Source organism: Salvelinus namaycush, unplaced genomic scaffold, assembly GCF_016432855.1.
Source record: "Salvelinus namaycush isolate Seneca unplaced genomic scaffold, SaNama_1.0 Scaffold105, whole genome shotgun sequence".
NCBI lineage: Eukaryota > Metazoa > Chordata > Actinopteri > Salmoniformes > Salmonidae > Salvelinus > Salvelinus namaycush.
Genome location: NW_024057731.1, coordinates 241,766 through 263,052, shown reverse-complemented (window position 1 = coordinate 263,052; position 21,287 = coordinate 241,766). Strand labels below are relative to the sequence as shown.

At 42.1% G+C, this 21,287-nt stretch overlaps 2 protein-coding genes across 2 annotated transcripts; both read left to right on the top strand.

Moving 5' to 3' along the window:
• Positions 1–1,661: 1,661 nt before the first annotated feature.
• Positions 1,662–4,222, top strand: LOC120035389 (zinc finger protein OZF-like). Its single transcript, XM_038982158.1, has 2 exons — positions 1,662–1,731; positions 2,500–4,222. The coding sequence occupies exons 1-2, from the start codon at positions 1,662–1,664 to the stop codon at positions 3,969–3,971; spliced, it is 1,542 nt and encodes a 513-aa protein (XP_038838086.1). The 3' UTR covers positions 3,972–4,222.
• Positions 4,223–7,382: 3,160 nt separating this feature from the next.
• On the top strand, positions 7,383–13,101 carry LOC120035388 (zinc finger protein 135-like; the record flags this gene model as incomplete). Its single annotated transcript, XM_038982157.1, has 3 exons — positions 7,383–7,423; positions 12,033–12,832; positions 12,887–13,101. Coding segments are annotated over exons 1-3 (1,056 nt in total), but the record flags the coding sequence as incomplete, so codon positions are not given.
• Positions 13,102–21,287: the final 8,186 nt, after the last annotated feature.

Sequence of the window (21,287 nt, the reverse complement as noted above, 5' to 3'; positions counted from 1 at the left end):
GAAACTTGATTTTCCCAAAACAGTTTTTTGTAGCAGAAAATGTGTGTAGGTGCTCTCACTTGCCTCGGAATTGATGCACCTGTTAATATATGTTTAGATATACAGTGGGGTCCGAAACGATTGACTCTTGATAGAGATGAGTAAAAAAAGATTGTAACATAAATAATACAGATATTGAGCTATATTTTATGCAAAAAAACAAAATAAGGAAATGATATGTTATACTAATACAATTGTTTGGAGAAAGATACATTACTGAATCCCATGTTTTCAGCACCTTTCATCACCTTGTGAGGAAAACAGCACTGAGACTTTTTCAAAAATGTTTTATGTGATAGTCGAAGATCCTTTCCAATGTGTTCAACAGTCTTTCTAGCTTCAGTTTGAAGGGATCGTGTTGGCTGTGTTGGCTGTGTTGGCTGTGTTGGCTGTGTTGGCCGTGTTGGCCGCGTTGGCCGTGTTAGCCGTGTTGGCCGTGTTGGCTGTGTTATCCGTGTTGGCTGTGTTATCCGTGTTGGCTGTGTTGGCCGTGTTGGCTGTGTTGGCTGTGTTATCCGTGCTGGCTGTGTTGGCTGTGTTGGCTGTGTTGTCCGTGCTGGCTGTGTTGGCTGTGTTATCCGTGCTGGCTGTGTTGGCTGTGTTGGCTGTGTTATCCGTGCTGGCTGTGTTGGCTGTGTTATCCGTGCTGGCTGTGTTGGCTGTGTTATCCGTGCTGGCTGTGTTGGCCGTGTTGGCCGTGTTGGCCGTGCTGGCCGTGCTGGCCGTGTTGGCCGTGTTGGCCGTGTTGGCCGTGCTGGCCGTGCTGGCCGTGCTGGCCGTGTTGGCCGTGTTATCCGTGTTGGCCGTGTTGGCCGTGTTGGCCGTGTTGGCCGTGTTATCCGTGTTGGCTGTGTTGGCCGTGTTATCCGTGTTGGCCGTGTTATCCGTGTTGGCAGTGTTGGCAGTGTTGGCCGTGTTACCCGTGTTGGCTGTGTTACCCGTGTTGGCCGTGTTGGCAGTGTTGGCTGTGTTGGCAGTGTTGGCTGTGTTGGCAGTGTTGGCTGTGTTGGCAGTGTTGGCTGTGTTGGCAGTGTTGGCAGTGTTGGCTGTGTTGGCTGTGTTGGCAGTGTTGGCTGTTATCCGTGTTACCCGTGTTGGCTGTGTTATCCGTGTTGGCTGTGTTATCCGTGTTGGCTGTGTTATCCGTGTTGGCCGTGTTGGCTGTGTTATCCGTGTTGGCTGTGTTATCCGTGCTGGCTGTGTTGGCCGTGTTGGCCGTGTTGGCTGTGTTATCCGTGTTGGCTGTGTTATCCGTGCTGGCTGTGTTGGCCGTGTTGGCTGTGTTATCCGTGCTGGCTGTGTTATCCGTGTTGGCAGTGTTGGCTGTGTTGGCAGTGTTGGCTGTGTTGGCTGTTACCCGTGTTGGCTGTTATCCGTGTTATCCGTGTTGGCTGTGTTGACTAGCTCCTCTGAACAGTGTCCTGACGAGAGAGCACATTTTCTACGCCAGGCAAAATCACGCATCATTAGCTCATTGTTATGGATGTATCCAAATAAATGTCACTAGAAAACCTCTTAAACAAACGCAAATGCAGCTACTTTGCTGCCATTCTGTTTGACGTGACTGTGTTAGCCATAGTTGGCTAGCTCGCAAGCAAGGGATAAGAACGTTGCCAGGCAGCATGGCAACGGAAACATTTCAAATGAACGACTGGGTTGCATCCATAGATATACAACTAAAAGACTTCAGAAGTGGGTCGCGTCTCCGGCAACTTAACCGATAGAATGAATGACCATTCGGCTTGTCTAGCAGCCATAGATTTGTGTCGGGATTATATCTCATGGAAAGATGAAACAGAATGAATAAATTCATTAAAATAAACATTTTAATGGGTTGGGATGTTAAGAACACTATTCTGATGATAATCCCCTATTAGAATTTGGCCTCCAGGTCGGAGGTCACCATATAGCAGGTCTTAGTGATTGGTACATCAACCCATGGGTGTCCTGAAGTGATTCAAATATAAAGTCTATTCAACCCCCCCAAGTCAGCCTTGATGTAATGTTTTGACCCGGGGAAGGATGAAACAAGGAACTGTTAAGGCCAGAGTCTTTAGGTCTCCCCTCAGGAGGGTGGCACAGTGTTACCACCTTGTAGAAGAGGCATTTCAGTCTCTCTGCAGTCTTCCTGTTTAGGTCTCTCCTCCCCTCAGGAGGGTGGCACAGTGTTACAACCTTGTAGAAGAGGCATTTCAGTCTCTCTGCAGTCTTCCTGTGCACATCTTTGTTTAATAAAAACGATACAGAAGTTGTTCAGCTAATCTCTTGCATCCATCAGAGCCTGAAGGAAGGGAGGGGCAGTTCCCCCTGCTGCTCCGTAACCAAGCACCAGGGTCTCGAACATTATGCATTTTATTGAGGGATCCTGTCTAGATTAAACCTTGTAGAAAGACAGTTGTATCATGTAGAAGTTTCATTTAGATCTCTCTGTTTAAGCAAATACTCTGTTTGTCTTTTTAGCAGGCGAGAGACCAGACTCTCACCCTGACCGTGGGAAGAGTCCAGACCCAGAGACGACCAAACCAGCAAGACCATACCACTGTTCCCAGTGTGGAAAGCCTTTTCATGAAAGAACACACACTGGAGAGAAGCCATATCAATGCTCCCAGTGTAAAAATAAATGTTTCTCATCAGGGGACCTGAAATCACATGAGAGAACACACTTAGTAGAGAGGCCTTTCCAATGCTCTCGGTGTGGAAAGAGATTTATTCAGTCATCGCATTTGAAAGAACATGAGAGAATACACACAGGAGAACAACCATTCCAATGTTCCCAGTGTGGAAAGAGTTTTACAAATGTAGGGAACCTGAAAACGCATGAGATGACACACACAGGAGAGAAGCCTTTCCACTGCTCCCAGTGTGGGAAAAGGTTTACCCAGTTAGGGAATTTGAAAACACATGAGATGACACACACAGGCGAGAAGCCTTATCACTGCTCCCATTGTGGAAAGAGTTTCAGACACTCAGGGCATCTAAAAGTGCATGAAAGAACACACACTGGAGAGAAGCCATATCAATGCTCCCAGTGTGGAAAGGGTTTTGGACACTCATGGCATCTAAAAGTGCATGAAAGAACACACACTGGAGAGAAGCCGTATCAATGCTCTCAGTGTGGAAAGGGTTTTGGACACTCAGGGCATCTAAAAGTGCATGAAAGAACACACACTGGAGAAAAGCCGTATCAATGCTCTCACTGTGGAAAGAGATTTATTCAGTCATTGCACCTGAAAGAGCATAAGAGAAAACACACAGGAGAGAAGCCTTTCCAATGTTCTCAGTGTGGAAAGAGTTTTATCCAGTCATCGCATCTGAAAGAGCATAAGAGGATACACACAGGAGAGAAGCCATTCCAATGCTCTCAGTGTGGAAAGACTTTTAGCCAGATAGGGCAGCTGAAATATCATGAAAGAAAACATACAGGGGAGAAGCCTTATCACTGTTCCCAGTGTGGAAGGGGTTTCAGATACTCAGGGCATCTAAAAGTGCATGAAAGAACACACACTGGAGAGAAGCCGTATCAATGCTCCCAGTGTGGAAAGGATTTTAGACACTCAGGGCATCTTAAAGATCATGAGAAAATACACACAGGAGAACAACCATTCCAATGCTCTCTGTGTGTAAAGAGTTTTACCCATTTAGGGAACCTGAAAATGCATGAGATGACACACACAGGAGAGAAGCCTTTTCACTGCTCCCAGTGTGTAAAAAGTTTTACCCAGTTAGGGAACTTGAAAACGCATGAGATGACACACACAGGAGAGAAGCCTTTCCACTGCTCCAAGTGTGAAAAGGGTTTTAGAACCTCGGGGAACCTGAAAACGCATGAAATGTCACACACAGGAGAGAAGCCTTTCCAATGCTCCCAATGTGGAAAGAGTTTTACCCAGTTAGCGAGCCTGAAAAGGCATGAAGCAACACACACAGGATAGAATCCTTTACAGTGTTCTCAGTGTGGAAAGACATTTTCCGAGTCAGAAAGACCTGAAAATCACATGAGAGAAGAGAGACACTGTTGTGGGTGGCAGAATTTGGGGTGAGCTGTTGTAACTTCTCCAGGTTGATGCTCTGTTCTGTGATGAACTGCATTTCATAGACTACTACGCATATTACCTGTCTGCACACATTGTTGCCATTGTTGTCTGTAATTGTTGCATTAATTAAGTGCTATTATCACCTTCCTCTATATGAGGGGACATGCAACTATCTGCATTTTTTTGTTGTTGAGTTCTTCCCTGACTATGATCAGTGAGACAGATCTCGCTTGCTTGTATTTAAGATGTACTATTATCACACCTTAAATAGTCTCTGATCTTTAGGATCGAGTGTGTTCTGACTTACCATTTTTTTTGCTATGGGTTTCTTTGGTTTATGGCCACATGAAATCAAATTGTATGAAAGCTTAATCAAAAAACAGGCCTACTTTGTTAGCCGGACCTTTACGTCTCCGAGCAAAAAAATAAATAAAAACGAAACATATTTAAAATGTATTTTACTTTGATTCATTTAGTCATTGTATTTAATTTAGTTAATTTGTGTAGAAGTTATCAAGCTAAACATGTATGAAAATGTCACGACGTTGTTATGATAACAGTTGTTGCCTGGGAAACCCAGCCGCGAGCTGCCCAGTGACGAGAGCCTACCAGACGAGCTAAATGCCTTTTTATGCTCGCTTCGAGGCAAGCAACATTGAAGCATGCACGTCAGCACCAGCTGTTCTGGATGACTCAGTGATTACGCTCTCGGTAGCCGATGTGAGCAAGACCTGTAAACAGGTCAATATTCACAAAGCCACAGGGCTAGACGGATTACCAGGACGTGTACTCAAAGCATGTGCGGACCAACTTGCAAGTGTCTTCACTGACATTTTCAACCTCTCCCTGACCGAGTCTGTAATACCTACATGTTTCAAGCAGACCACCATAGTCTCTGTGCCCAAGGAAGCGAAGGTAACCTTCCTAAAAAATTACTGCCTGTAGCACTCACGTTGGTAGCCTTGAAGTGCTTTGAAAGGCTGGTCATGGCTCACATCAACAGCATCCTCCCGGATACCCTAGATCCACTCCAATTCGCATATCACCCCAACAGATCCACAGATAATGCAATCTCAATCGCCCTCCACACTGCCCTTTCCCACCTGGACAAAAGGAACACTTATGTGAGAATGCTGTTCATTGACTATAGCTCAGCATTCAACATTCAACACCATAGTGCCCACAAAGCTCATCACTAAGCTAAGGACCCTGGGATTAAAATCCTCCCTCTGCAACTGGATCCTGGATTTTCTGACGGGCCGCCCACAGGTGGTAAGGGTAGGCAGCAACACGTCTGCCACGCTGATCCTCAACACGAGGCCCCTCAGGGGTGTGAGCTTAGTCCCCTCCTGTACTCCCTGTTCACCCACAACTGCATGGCCAAACACGACTCCAACACCATCATTAAGTTAGCTGATGACACAACAGTGGTAGGCCTGATCACCGACAACGATGAGACATCCTATAAGGAGGTCAGTGATGTGCCAGGACAACAACCTCTCCCTCAATGTGAGCAAGACAAAGGAGTGAAACGTAGACTACAGGAAAAGGTGGGCTGAAAACAGGCCTCCATTAACATCGACGGGGCTGTAGTGGAGCGGGTCGAGAGTTTCACCTACATGTACAAATTACCTCTACTAACCTGTACCCCCGCACATTGACTCTGTACCGGTACCCCCTGTATATAGCCTTGCTATTGTTACTTTATTGTGTTACTTTAAAAAAAATGTTTTACTTTAGTTTATCTGGTAAATATTTTCTTAACTCTATCTTAAAACTGCACTGTTGGTTAAAGGACTTGTAAGTCAGCATTTCACGGTAAAGTCTACTACACTTGTTGTATTCACTGCTGGTTAAAGGACCTGTAAGTCAGCATTTCACGGTAAAGTCTACTACACTTGTTGTGTTCACTGCTGGTTAAAGGATCTGTAAGTAAAGCATTTCACGGTAAAGTCTACTACACTTGTTGTATTCACTGCTGGTTAAAGGACCTGTAAGTCAGCATTTCACGGTAAAGTCTACTACACTTGTTGTATTTGGCGCATGTGACTATTAAAGTTTGATCACTACCCCATGAATGTTTCCATCAGTATTATATTCCAACCATGTCAGAGAAAACACAGGTGCTGATTGTAAAAAGGGATTTGATTAATTAGCCAAAAACACTGGAGCTCTTTAGACGCCATCGTATTCCATCGTATCTACTAGTTAACCCACTTCATTTCAGAAAAAACTAAAGGAGGTTGGTTAGTCGGGGTGGATGGGTGGGTGTTTTAACGTGACAATTTTAGCTAATTAGCTACTTTGCGACTACTTAGCATGTTAGCTAACCCTTCCTTGGATTTATGTACAGAATAGTATTAATGCCGTGAAGAAGATGCTGAAATTATAAAACATAAGAGGAGGTCTGCTGGACGGAGGAAGAAACTCTTGTGAAATAGGAGGAAGAGGAGGCTGTCAATGTCAACGCCACATGAAATGATATTGTATGAAAGCTCAAATATAGGCTTGTGTTTGTTTTCAACTCAAATCAGACAAAAACTTCTTCTTTTTTTAACTTCTTCGGGATCAGTGTCGGATTGAGCTAACGCAGGCTAATGCGCACTATCACCTCAAATACATATTAACTTCAGGATTGGTGGGTACCCTGCGGGACGGTTGATTTAACGTAGGCTAATGCGATTAGCATGAGGTTGTAAGTAACAAGAACATTTCTCAGGACATAGACATATCTGATATTGGCAGAAAGCTTAAATTAATTTACAGTCGCTATTACAGTGAAAGAATACCATGCTATTGTTTGAGGAGAGTGCACAGTTTATACTTATTTTCCACCATAATTTGCAAATAAATTCATTAAAAATCCTACAATGTGATTATCTGGATTTTTTTCCCTCATTTTGTCTGTCATAGTTGAAGTGTGATGAAAATGACAGGCCTCTCTCATCTTTTTAAGTGGGAGAACTTGCACAATTGGTGGCTGACTAAATACTTTTTTGCCCCACTGTATAAACCCTCAGTTATTGCACCATATGAAGGTGAAGTGAATTGGAAAGTAAGAAATTCACATTTGAAATGGTTTGGAGGGTGGATCATATAACTGTGCCTGTCTGTTGTTTTAGTCATTGATTTTGCTGCTCATCCTCATGTTGAAGTTTTTCTGCAATATGTGTTTAAAACTGGTTAAAAAATTCAAGGTCACGTGTAATGTTAACTGTTGCCATGACGAGGGCCAGAAAGCAGGATGTGACGGGAGAGCTACCTTTCACTGCTGAAGACAGTGATGTTTGACCTGTTGCAGACTTAGACATGGGTCTGTTGCAGACAGAGGTTTGTTCTCACCAGGTCGGGTCAGTGGGGATATTGGCTGAGCGTCCAGACTCAGGTGTTCTCTCCTACACTGAGAGCACTTTGCTGAGAAAGGATCCACTTGGCTATCATCAGCAGACACTGGCAGTTAGAACTGTATATGGGTATGTGTAGAAGGTCAACGGTTTTAAACTCAGTGGCACAAGAGAAGCCATTTTACAAAGACAACGTACTAGTGTGAGGAAGCCCTCTCCTACAGTGTTTCGTATTTTGCGTGTTTGAAGTTCTGCTTAGATTATGACATAATCGGCTTTACATGATGACATTCCATGCAGTGTATTCTATGTTAAATGTTTGCTTGTTGATGTCTATGAAGAGACAGCCTTGAATGGTGTAAACTGTGTGTATCCTTGGGTTGTGCAGGTAACTGGGTATCATGACCTCCTCCTTCTCAGACCAATTGTCAGAACACCCAGAATATGTTTTAGAGGAGACGGTGCTCAGTTTCTCTGGAGGCTAAGCACGATACCGACCAATCACAATGCAGGAACCCATTGAATTACTGTCTTTATGCTTCTTGCTTAGTGACCTGCATTGTTCATTATCTGGAGATAAAGACTTCAATAACCCAAAGGAAGGTTATTTACTAAGGAAGAGACGTAATGGCGTCTGGACATTTTTCTATTGTGACCTTTTACATATGGTGTGAATTTGTCATATTATTTTATAGAAGTTTGAATCTTCTAAGAGGGGAATGGTTCGTCTCTTCCACATTCACTCCCCGCAGATGGTCTGGACGTGTAGTCAAGGACATGGGCTAGAGATCAGCTGGACGTGTAGTCAAGGACATGGGATAGAGATCAGCTGGTCTGGACGTGTAGTCAAGGACATGGACTAGAGATCAGCTGGTCTGGACGTGTAGTCAAGGACATGGGATAGAGATCAGCTGGTCTGGACGTGTAGTCAAGGACATGGGCTAGAGATCAGCTGGTCTGGACGTGTAGTCAAGGACATGGGACAGAGATCAGCTGGTCTGGACGTGTAGTCAAGGACATGGGATAGAGATCAGCTGGTCTGGACGTGTAGTCAAGGACATGGGCTAGAGATCAGCTGGTCTGGATGTGTAGTCAAGGACATGGGACAGAGATCAGCTGGTCTGTGTCTCTGTATTATTTGCGCTCGCGTTCCATTCACTCTGTGTGCATGTATTGGCCCTTTGCTCCCGTTATTAATAAGTCAATAAATATTTAGTTTAAGTATTACTCTGACTTGTGTGATAAGTTTATCTCTCCTCATTTGATAATACAAACATAACCACCACACGTTACCCACTCCAGTCAGCAGATGGCGATGAGAGTCTTTCAGGTGACGTTTCTTGCGTGACGTATAATCTAGTGGACGGGCGGGAGGCTTCTTTAACAGCGACAAAAGGCTTCTGATTCAACCAACGCGGTGGTTTGCTAGCGAACATTAAACTGAATCATTGAAGCTCTTTAGACCAATCTTGTGTATATTACTCTTCGTGTTTTAAACATAATTATGTTTACGTATCTACTAGTTCATTTAAACGTAATTTGCTTGTTAAATTAGAAAATGTGTTAAATTGATACAGCACTAGGCTAATCGCCCGGGGCATGAGGTCACTAAGCTCGACGGAGAAAGAAGCTCTGATGAAAGGAGAGGAAGAAGCTTTCAGAATGAAAAAGGAGGAAGAGGAGGCTATCGCATTGAAAGAAGAGAATGGATTGAAAGAAGAGGAAGAACCGTTTGGAGTGAAAGAGGAAGAGGAGGCTATCCCAATAAAGGAGAAGGAGGAAGACGTTTTGGGAGTGAAAGAGGAGGAGACTGAAGATCTGATTACCACCAGTGAGTACTGTCTTAAAAACGGACACAAACTATGCAGTTGTTGAACTAATGTGGGGATTTTAAGGGGCATTCTACTGAAGTTCTACACTTGAATATGTTGTTCAGTACTGTATAAGTTGTTAGTTTCAATCTGCCATTGATACATATATTTTTGGGACTTTTCAATTAGATGTATTGAATTCTCCATGTGGTCTATATTAAAGTTCCCCTCATCTAATATAACAGGCTTTAAAAATTCAATATTGGTGCATATTTTCTACTTAAAATATCAAAGGGACGCAAAAGGTACCCATTTCGAGGAAATGACCCTTTACATTTACATCACAAACAATATTTTACAAAATCATTATGAACGTGGTCATTTTAGGCCCTTTTTAGACATTCATGCCTCTTGTAAGACTCTGTGATTGTAATAGAAGATCATAAGTTGACTGTCTGTCTGATGTTGTCATTCACACAGGAGAGAGACATGACTATTGTGGATCCTCTGGGGAGCCTCAACAACATCCTGATGCTGATGAGTCAGAGAAGAGTCTCTCCAGATCAGAACACCAGATGGTACAGCATGGTCTGGTCTAGCATACAGCTTGCTCTATCGGGGTCTGGGCTGGGTTTCTGTAAAGCACTTTATGACAACAGTGGCATCAGCATCCATAATGATATGTGTCTGTGTCCCCTCTTTATGGTTACCAGGACAACGCTAGTCCTTCCTCTCTCCCGGAGTCCCTGTGTCGTGCCTCTCCCGGTAGCACCTTACTGCTGGGTATGAAGAGGTTGTCTGTGCTGCTGGTGGACTGCAGGAAAACAACGGGGCTGAGTGGAACTGTGAGAGGAGGAGAAGAGAAGAAAGGATCAGATTTGACACATCAAAGTAAGTGCTGTAGTTTAGTTTGAACAAATACAATAGATCTGCCCACTGGTATCTGTTACCAGGACAACCAGCAGAGTTCTGTTAGTTGACAGGAAGATAGACTGGTATCTGTTACCAGGACAACCAGCAGAGTTCTGTTAATTGACAGGAAGATAGACTGGTATCTGTTACCAGGACAACCAGCAGAGTTTTGTTAGTTGACAGGTAGATAGACTGGTGGATATGGATGTTATGAATATCATAACACTGAAAAAGGATTCTGCCAATGAAAAGAGAGAAACCAATAGACCATATAAAACCTTGATGAAAGTTAGATTTAGAGCAAAAGTTTCAAAATGATCCGATGTTTTACAAAAACGTTTCCTAAAATCGTTATGGATGTTACATTGCCTGTCCCAGTCAACCCCCCCCCCATCTTTACAAGACTCTAGAACAGGAAAACTAAACTCAAGACACTTCAACCGATTTAAGTTATACAAAAGGTACCAGTTGGATAGCTCCATCTGTGACGTTTCAAGCTAGCTGTGGAGTGAGCTGGTGGGCCTGGGTGGACATAGGCCCACCCACTGGGGAGCCAGGCCCATTAGTTTTTCCCCACAAAAGAGCTTTATTACAGAGAGAAATACTCCTCAGTTTCATCATCTGTCCGGGTGGTAGGTCAGACAATGTGGAGGTCCTGGGCTGGCGTCGTTATACGTGGTCTGCGGTCGTGAGGCCAGTTGGATGTACTTCCAAATCCTCGAAAACAACGTTGGAGGCTTTTGACTGGTTCTGTACATTAAATTCCCTGGCAACAGCTCCAGTGGACATTCCTGCAGTCAGCATGCCAATTGCCCGCTCCCTCTGAGACATCTGTGGCATCGTGTTGTGTGACAACTGCACATTTTAGTGGCCTTTTATTGTCCCCAGCACAAGGTGCACCTGTGTAATGATAATGCTGTTTAATCAGATTCTTGATATGCCACAACTGTCAGGTGGATGGATTATTTTGGCAAAGAATAAATGTTCACTAACAGGGACAGAAACAACATTGTGCACAAAATTCTGCAATCTTTTATTTCAGCTCATGAAACATGGGACCAACACTTTACATGTTGCGTTTATATTTTTGTTCAGTATAATATCAGTATAGTTACTATCAGTTTTAGAAACATATGATGATGTCATATGGAATTCATGACATGTGAATGAACAAGCCTTTTCATATTTTGTAATATGGCTATATAGACATAGTTACTATCAGTTTTAGGAACATCTACCCAAAATATTTCACCTTATTTTTTGTTTTAGGAACATATGTTGTCATGGTGAATTCATGAGGATGAACAGGCCTTTTCAGACTTTTATAATATGGCTATATATATACACTTAATATATATAGGTACAATCAGTTTTAGGAACATGTACCCAAAATGTCATGACATTAGTGATAGACAAAATGTTGAAAATTTGTGAACGTCACAAAAAAATGAACCCTTTCGACAACGGGGAGATGTTACTGATGTGCTTTTGTGTCTGTTTTCGACGTAAAAACAGGTTTTAGGGAAGTGTGTAGGTCACATTCTGTATCATACAACTATGAAAGTTATATATTTAGAACCACCTGCTCGATTGAAATCCAGCGATGTCTGTGTTTTGAGTGTCGTAGAACTGTTTAGTGTTCTGACTTATAAAACAGAATTACGATTGTTAAAGCTGGCCTCAGATTATTGAACATAATGAATAAAATAGGTCATGTAAACATATCAGTAATTACCAGTAAGCTTTACAAGATCATTTGTTATAAAATCACACCAAGATTGTTAAAACTGGTAACAGGTTGTTGAGGGATCTGATTTAAACCTCCTAGCAAGAGTTGTGGAGGTTTCATTCAGGTCTGTATTTAAATAAACACTGTCTTTGGCAGGAGATAGACCAGACTCAGAGGAACCAGAGACGTCCAAACCGGCAAAACAACACGACTGCTCCCGCTGTGGAAAGAGTTTTACAGAGTTAGGCAACATGAAAAGGCATGAAAGGACACACACAGGTGAGAAGCCTCATCAATGCTCTCACTGTGGAAAGACTTTTACCGAGTTATGGAGCCTGAAAACACATGAGAGAATACACACAGGGGAGAAGCTGTACTACTGTTCCCAGTGTGGAAAGAGTTTTACCCGGTCAGGGCACATGAAAGAACATAAGAGAACACACACAGGGGAGAAGCCTTACCTCTGTTCCCAGTGTGGAAAGAGTTTTACCTACTTATGTAACCTGAAAACACATGAGCGATTACACACAGGGGAAAAGCCTTACCACTGCTCCCAGTGTGGAAAGAATTTTACCCGGTCAGGGCACATGAAAGAACATAAGAGAATGCACACATTGGAGAAGCCTTACCTCTGTTCCCAATGTGGAAAGAGTTTTACCCACTTATGTAACCTGAAAACACATGAGAGGTTACACACCGGGGAGAAGCCTTATGAATGCTCTCCGTGTGGATTGAATTTTACCACGTTAGGGTACCTGAAATCACATGAGCGAACACACAAAAGAGAGAAGCCTTTCCACTGCTCACAGTGCAGAGAGATTTTCACCCAGTTAGGGAGCCTGAAAAGGCATGAAAGGACACACACAATTGAGAAGCCTCATCATTGCTCTCACTGTGGAAAGACTTTTACCCAGTTAGGGAGCCTGAAAAGACATAAGAGAATACACACAGGGGAAAAGCCTCATCACTGCACTCACTGTGGGAAGACTTTTACCCAGTTAGGGGGCCTGAAAACACATGAGCGAATACACACAGGGGAGAAGCCTTACCGCTGCTCCCAGTGTGGAAAGAGTTTTGCCCGGTCAGGGCACATGAAAGAACATAAGAGAACACACACAGGGGAGAAGCCTTATTGCTGCTTCCAGTGTGGAAAGAGTTTTACCTACTTATGTAACCTGAAAACACATGAGAGAATACACACAGGGGAGAAGCCTTACCACTGCTCCCAGTGTGGAAAGGGTTTTAACCAGTTAGGGGTCCTGAAACGACATGAGAGAAAACACACAGGAGATAAGAATGTAGGATGTTGAACTGTAGAACATTGGATGGATATAGGACAGATGCTGGCTGAACAGTAGGATATAGGACAGATATAGGCCTCTGAACAGTGTGTTTTCCGTACTGCATGTATTATAGTGGATTGTGTTTGTGGATTTGTATGCTGACTTCACAAAATGAATTTTCATTTAAATGTGCTAAGTATATTGTATATCGTACAATAAAATCCAGTTAGAGCAGGGTTTCCCAACTCAGTAACTCAGATCAGCTTTAACTTCTTGAGCCTATGAGCCATTTCAACTTTGTAAAATATCGTTCTCAAATTAAACTGCCTCGTACTCAATTCTTGCTCGTACAATATGCATATTATTATTACTATTGGATAGAAAACACTCTCTAGTTTCTAAAACCGTTTGAATTATTTCTCTGAGTGAAACAGAACTCATTCTGCAGCACATTTCCTGTCAGGGAGTGAGATTTCAGAAATCGAGGTCCCTGTTCTGAGGTCAGTTTATAAGTCCCCATGTAAGCCATCGGGCTACATGCACTGCATACGTCTTCCTCTAGATGTCAGTAAGCGGGGAGAATTTGAATGGAGTGGATTGCGCAATCTGGGACCTTATATAAGACCGTGGAACGGAAGGACCGTCCTTTTCAACGGTGCGCCTGACGCATGAAGACATCACAATGGCTTCCTGCAAACGCTTTCGTTTTAGTAGTTCTATATCTCCGGTCATGTTTTTATTCGTTATAGGTGTTAAAGACATCATAAGGTAGTTAATTTAAACCGACTTAGCAGTTTATTGCGATTTTCTGGGATTTCTTTGCCATGCGCTTTCACGAGTTGGACACCTCTCCAGTTGGCGGCTAACATTAGCGGCTATTTCGACCGGACAAGAGGACATCTTTCAACCCAAAGACGATTGTTCTGGAGAAAGGACACCTTGCCCAAGATTCTGATGGAAGCTCAGCTAATAGTAAGCAGTCTTTATGCTGATAATTCATTGTTCTGTTGAAAAAAGTCAAATGCATAAGACGCCATTACTTGCAGTGTAGCCTTGCTTTATCGCACCCTGTATTGCGCAGTAACGTTAATTTTAAAAATGTAATTCAGCGATTGCATTAAGAACTAATTTGTCTTTCAATTGCTGTCCAACCTGTATTTTTTTAGTCAAGTTTATGAAAATTTTTCGATAAGAATAGGTGCCTTTCCAAGATGGCGCCGGACAGATTGCTTGAGTATTTGGACACTATTTTCATTGTATAAGCACGATTTGTGCCGCTAAATATGCACATTTTCGAACAAACTCTATATGCATTGTGTAATATGATGTTACAGGACGGTCGTCTGAAGAATTCTGAGAAGGTTAGTGAAAAAATTAATATATTTTGGTGGTTTATACGTTATCGCTCTTTTTGCCTTGAATCAATGCTGGGGTGATGTTTGCACATGTGGTAAGCTAATATAACGCTATATTGTGTTTTCGCTGTAAAACACTTAGAAAATCTGAAATATTGGCTGGATTCACAAGATCTGTGTCTTTCAATTGCTGTACGCTGTGTATTTTTAAGAAATGTTTTATGATTAGTAATTAGGTAATACACGTTGCTCTCTGTAGTTATTCTAGTCGCTTTGGTGAGATTTGTGATGGTGGCTGCAATGGTAAACTATGATTTATACCTGAAATATGCACATTTTTCTAACAAAACATATGCTATACAATAAATATGTTATCAGACTGTCATCTGATGAAGTTGTTTCTTGGTTAGTGGCTATTTATATCTTTATTTGGTCGAATTTGTGGTAGCTACTGATGGAGTAAAAAACTGTTGGGGTAAAAAAAGTGGTGTCTTTTGCTAACGTGGTTAGCTAATAGATTTACATATTGTGTCTTCCCTGTAAAACATTTAAAAATCAGAAATGATGTCTGGATTCACAAGATGTGTATCTTTCATCTGGTGTCTTGGACTTGTGATTTAATGATATTTAGATGCTAGTATTTACTTGTGACGCTATGCTAGGCTATGCTAGTAGCTTTTCTACTGATGGGGGTGCTCCCGGATCCGGGTTTGGGAGGTGTTAGAGGTTAATATCGAACATAGATTGTAGATTCCATCAATGTAATTGTCTGCATCATTTCCAATTGTCTGCATCATTTCCAATTGTCTGCATCATTTCCAATTGTCTGCATCATTTCCAATTGTCTGCATCATTTCCAATTGTCTGCATCATTTCAATTTTGTAAATGAACAAAAATATAAACACAAAATGCATTAATTTCTAAGATTTGACTGATTTGCAGAAAACAATGTAAATAAATTCTTTAGGGCATAATCTATGGTTTTCACATGACTGGGAATAATGCTATGCATCTGTTGGTCAACGATACCTTACGAAAAAGGTAGGGGTATGGATCAGAAAACCAGTCAGTATTTGATGTGACCACCATTTGCCTAGAGTTGATCAGGCTTTTGATTGTGGCCTGTGGAAGGTTGTCCCACTCCTCTTCAATGGCTGTGCAAAGTTGCTGCATATTAGCGGGAACTGGAACATGCTGTCGTACACGTCGATCCAGAGCATCCCAAACATGCTCAATGGGTGACATGTCTGGTGAGTATGCAGGCCATGGAAGAACTGAGACATTTTCAGCTTCCAGGAATTGTGTACAGATCATTGCGACATGGGGCTGTGCATTATCATGCTGAAATATGAGGTGATGGCAGCAGATGAATGGCACGACAATGGGCCTCAGGATCTCGTCACAGTATCTCTCTGCGTTCAAATTGCCAACGATCAGATCCAATTGTGTTCGTTGTCCGTAGCTTATACCTTAACCCCACCACCACCATGGGACACTCTGTTCACAACGTTGACATCAGCAAACCGCTCGCTCACACAACACCATACATGTGAGGCCAGTTGGACGTACTAACAAATTCTCTAAAACAACGTAGCTTATGGTAGAGAAATTAACATTAAATTCTCTGGCAACAGCTCTGGTGGACATTCATGTAGTCAGCATGCCAATTGCACATATAGGTACTATCAGTTTTAGGAACATGTACCCAAAATGTCATGACATTAGTGATAGACAAAATGTTGAAAATTTGTGAACGTCACAAAAAAATTAACCCTTTCGACAACGGGGAGATGTTACTGATGTGCTTTTGTGTCTGTTTTCGACGTAAAAACAGACATATATATGTCTCACTTTGAGACATCTGTGTCATTGTGTGACAAAACTGCACATTTTAGTGGCCTTTTATTGTCCCCAGCACAAGGTGCACCTGTGTAATGATCACGTGATAAAATAATGTATATGTTGAAAGATAATGATAAAATAATTCCACTCTGAAACCTTATAACTGTGTGAAATTGATTAGAATCAATAAGTTAGAATTTGATGATGTGTGTAGTTTGTCAGAATTAGGTTAAGCAATGTATCTGTGTAGTGTAAAAACACAGACTGTCTGAGCAAGAAGTAGCTTAGGATTTGAACTTGTGTGTGTGGGTGCCTAGGAAAATGCCGAAGAACAATTAAACCTGTGTTTGAACCGACCTGGCTAGGCCTCTGAGGAACCTATGAGAGTACAGGAAGTACCTCTCAAGGTTTCCCTAATCTCGGGGAATGGAACTGTCGGCTGGGCAGTGATACACAGTGGTGAGAACTATAGAGATAAAACTCACCTACTGTTTGTGTGGAAGTATGTGTGTAGGATACCTACTGTTTGTGTGTATGTATGTGTGTAGGATACCTACTGTTTGTGAGGAAGTATGTGTGTAGGATACCTACTGTTCGTGTGGAAGTATGTGTGTAGGATACCTACTGTTTGTGTGGCAGTATGTGTGTAGGATACCTACTGTTTGTGTGGCAGTATGTGTGTAGGATACCTACTGTTTGTGTGGCAGTATGTGTGTAGGATACCTACTGTTTGTGTGGAAGTATGTGTGTAGGATACCTACTGTTTGTGAGGAAGTATGTGTGTAGGATACCTACTGTTCGTGTGGAAGTATGTGTGTAGGATACCTACTGTTTGTGTGGCAGTATGTGTGTAGGATACCTACTGTTTGTGTGGCAGTATGTGTGTAGGATACCTACTGTTTGTGTGGCAGTATGTGTGTAGGATACCTACTGTTTGTGTGGAAGTATGTGTGTAGGATACCTACTGTTTGTGTGGAAGTATGTGTGTAGGATACCTACTGTTTGTGTGGAAGTATGTGTGTAGGATACCTACTGTTTGTGTGGAAGTATGTGTGTAGGATACCTACTGTTTGTGTGGAAGTATGTGTGTAGGATACCTACTGTTTGTGTGGAAGGAAGTATGTGTGTAGGATACCTACTGTTTGTGTGGAAGGAAGTATGTGTGTAGGATACCTACTGTTTGTGTGGAAGGAAGTATGTGTGTAGGATACCTACTGTTTGTGTGGAAGTATGTGTGTAGGATACCTACTGTTTGTGAGGAAGTATGTGTGTAGGATACCTACTGTTTGTGTAACAGGGATGTAAACAAATTTGAGCTAAATAATATTTTTTGTGCTTTATGGAATATTTCTGGGATCTTGTATTTCAGCTCATGAAACATGGGACCAACGCTTTACATGTTGCATTTATATTTTTGTTTTAGTGTACATACAGTGCATTCTGAAAGTATTCAGACCCCTAGACATTTCCAGTTTGTTACGTTACAGCCTAATTCTAAAATTGGGGAAAAAATCAGTCTGATCAATCTACACACAATATCCAATAATGACAAAGCACTCATTCAAGGGTTTTTCTTTATTTTTACTATTTTCTATATTGTAGAATAATAGTGAAGACATCACAACTATGAAAATAGACATATGGAATCATGTAGTAACCCAAAAATATATTTTAGATTCTTCAAAGTAGCCACCCTTTAACTTGATGACAGCTTTGCACACTCTTGGCGTTCTCTCAACCATCTTCACCTGGAATGCTTTTCCAACAGTCTTGAAGGAGTTCCCATATGCTGAGCACTTGTTGGCTGCTTTTCCTTCACTCTGCGGTCCGACTCATCCCAAACCATCTCAATTTGGTTGAAGTCAGGGGATTGTGGAGGCCAAGTCATCTGATGCAGTACTCCATCACTCTCCTTCTTGGTATAATAGCCCTTACGTGACACTTGGCATTCAGGCCAAAGAGTTCAGTCTTGGTTTCACTGGACCAGAGAATCTTGTTTCTCATGGTCTGATAGTCTTTAGATGCCTTTTGGCAAACTCCAAGCTGGCTGTCATGTGCTTTTTACTGAGGAGTGGCTTCCGTCTGGCCACTCTACCATAAAGGCCTGATTGGTGGAGTGCTGCAGAGATGGTTGTCCTCCTGGAAGGTTCTCCCATCTCCACAGAGGAACTCTAGAGCTCTGTCAGAGTGACCATTGGGTTATTGGTCACCTCCCTGACCAAGGCCATTCTCCCCCTATTTCTCAGTCTGGCCAGGCGGCCAGCTCTAGGAAGTCTTGGTGGTTCCAAACTTCTCCATTTAAGAATGATGGAGGACACTGTGTTCTTTGGGACCTTCAATGCTGCGGGAATGTTTTGGTCCACTTCCCCAGATCTGTGACGTGACACAATCCTGTCTCGAAAGGAATATATCACATCAAATATAGGCTACTTAAAGTTCATGAGAGAACACACATACTGCTTCTACACTTGTCTAATTTTTTTACATAACTTGAATTGTGCTTTTGGTCATTAAGCCTCGTTGTTGTTATTTTGTGTTACTTTTTTTCCTTTAGTTAGGAAATATTTTCTTAACTCTTATTTTTCTTAAAACTACATTGTTGGTTAAGGTCTTGTAAGTAAGCATTTAACAGTAAGGTCTACACCTGTTGTATTCATGTGACAAATAACATTTGATTTTAACTAAATATGGAGTATGTCAGTTTCAATGTTTCTTTGATTAAATTAGATGTTTCAAACTCAGGCTGTGTGTGTGTGTGTTTATCTCCATCATTCCTTGATCATTCCTTGTGGTCGTGTAGCTCAGTTGGTAAAGTATAGTGCTTGTAAAACCAGGGTTGTGGGTTTGATTCCTGGGACCATCCATATGTAAAGTGTTTGCACACATGACTGCAAATCGCTTTGGATAAAAGTGTCTGCTAAATGGCAGATATACACGTTCCTAATATGGAGTTGCACCTTCCCCTTTTTCCCTCAGAACAGACTCAATTCATTGAGTTATGGACTCTTCAAGGTGTCGAAAGCGTTCCACAGGGATGCTGGCCCATGTTGACTCCAATGCTTCCCACAATTGTGTCAAGTTGGCTGGGTGTTCATTGGGTGCAGTGGAGGCTCCTCAGAGGAGGAAGGGGAGGACCATCCTCCTCAGTGATTTTCATAAAAATAAAAATGGTAAAATATTAAAAAAGTTATCGATTTTTAGATGTAATTATATTTAGTATACTTTTACAACCAAATAATAATTGATTAAAACATACTACTTTGCATCCTCCTTTGGGTACATTGAATTCAATACAAAACCTAGGAGGCTCGTGGTTCTCAAGCCCTTCCATAGACTTACACAGTAATTATGACAACTTCCAGAGGACGTCCTCGAACCTATCAGAGCTCTTGCAGCATGAACTGACATGTTGTCCATCCAATGAAAGGATCAGAGAATGAATCTAGTACTGAAAGCATAAGCTACAGCTAGCTAGCACTGCAGTGCATAACATGTGGTGAGTAGTTGACTCAAAGAGAGAAAAAGACAATAGTTGAACAGTTTTGAACAAATTATTTTATTCCAAAACGAAGGAGAAGTGAGAGAGATTTCGTCACTTATTTTCCACTTTCAGATTCACTTACATAGCTAGCAAATGCAGCTAGCTAGTTTAGCCTACTCAAACACCCGGCTCAAACAAAGGGATGCTATGTTAGCTAGCTGGCTATGACTTTCCAACACAACACTGGAACTCTTCCAAGTCAAGGTAAGCTTTTGGTTTTACTTATTTATTGCCACCGGGGCCCGCCAATGTAAATGCTAAACTACTTACTGACTGTACACTGTAACATTACTGCATGATTGTAGCAGGTTTACTAATGCGTTAGTTCTATTAGCTGTGTTGACTATGATGTTATGTTAGCTAATATGGTGACAACGATGTAGGCTGTGTGTAGCAGTTATGATATGGTTTGGCTTGGAAGGGTTTTTTCTCCTGGTCACATACAGCTGATCTGTTGTGCAGTGAAGTACAGAAACAAAGGGAGAAGGTGATAAAGAGGTGAGCGCATAGATGTGAGAAGAAATACAACGTGGCTGTAATGAAAGTGAAAAGAAATACAACGTGGCTGTAATGAAAGTGAACTGTGTTTATGCCTGATCAGGGTTGTATTCATTCCACCGATTCTGTTGACAAACGTTACATAAACGGAACAAAACGGTAATAAACATACCTGAATTTGTCCAATAGAATCTCTGTCAGCTAGATGCAGGCGAGAGTGTGCAAGGCGATATTGAATGTGTCACTGTCTGTCCATGTGTCACTGTCTGTCACCTCAAATGTTTCTCTTGACCTGTGTGCACCTACATTGTAAACTTTCATTCATAGGCAGGTTGTAGCAACCTCATGATAGGTATAGGGGAAATGTTAGTATCGTGTAGTAGCCTAAACCTATCGCTGTTACATTGAACAGGGTGAGTGAAATATGAATGACAGTCATCTAATATGCTGTAATAGAAATAAGGCCATGCTCATGACAAAACCAATCGTCCTGCCTCATCTTAAATGGCACTGACCGCCACTGTTTGGGTGGTGGACCATTCTTGGCACACATGGGAAACTGTTGAGCTGAAAAACCCAGCAGCGTTGCAGTTCTTGACACAAACCGGCGCCTGGCACCTACTACCATACCCCTTTCAAAGACACTTAACTATTTTGTCTTCCCAACTCACCATATGAATGATACACATACACAATCCATGCCTCAATTGTCTCAAGGCTTAAAAATCCTTATTTAACCTGACTCTCCCACCTTCATCTACACGGATTGAAGTGGATTTAACTAGTGACATCAGTAAGGGATCATAGCTTTAGCCTGGATTCACCTGGTCAGTCTATGTCATGGAAGGAGCAGGTGTTCTTAATGTTTTGTATACTCAGTGTTTAGCACTACAGATAT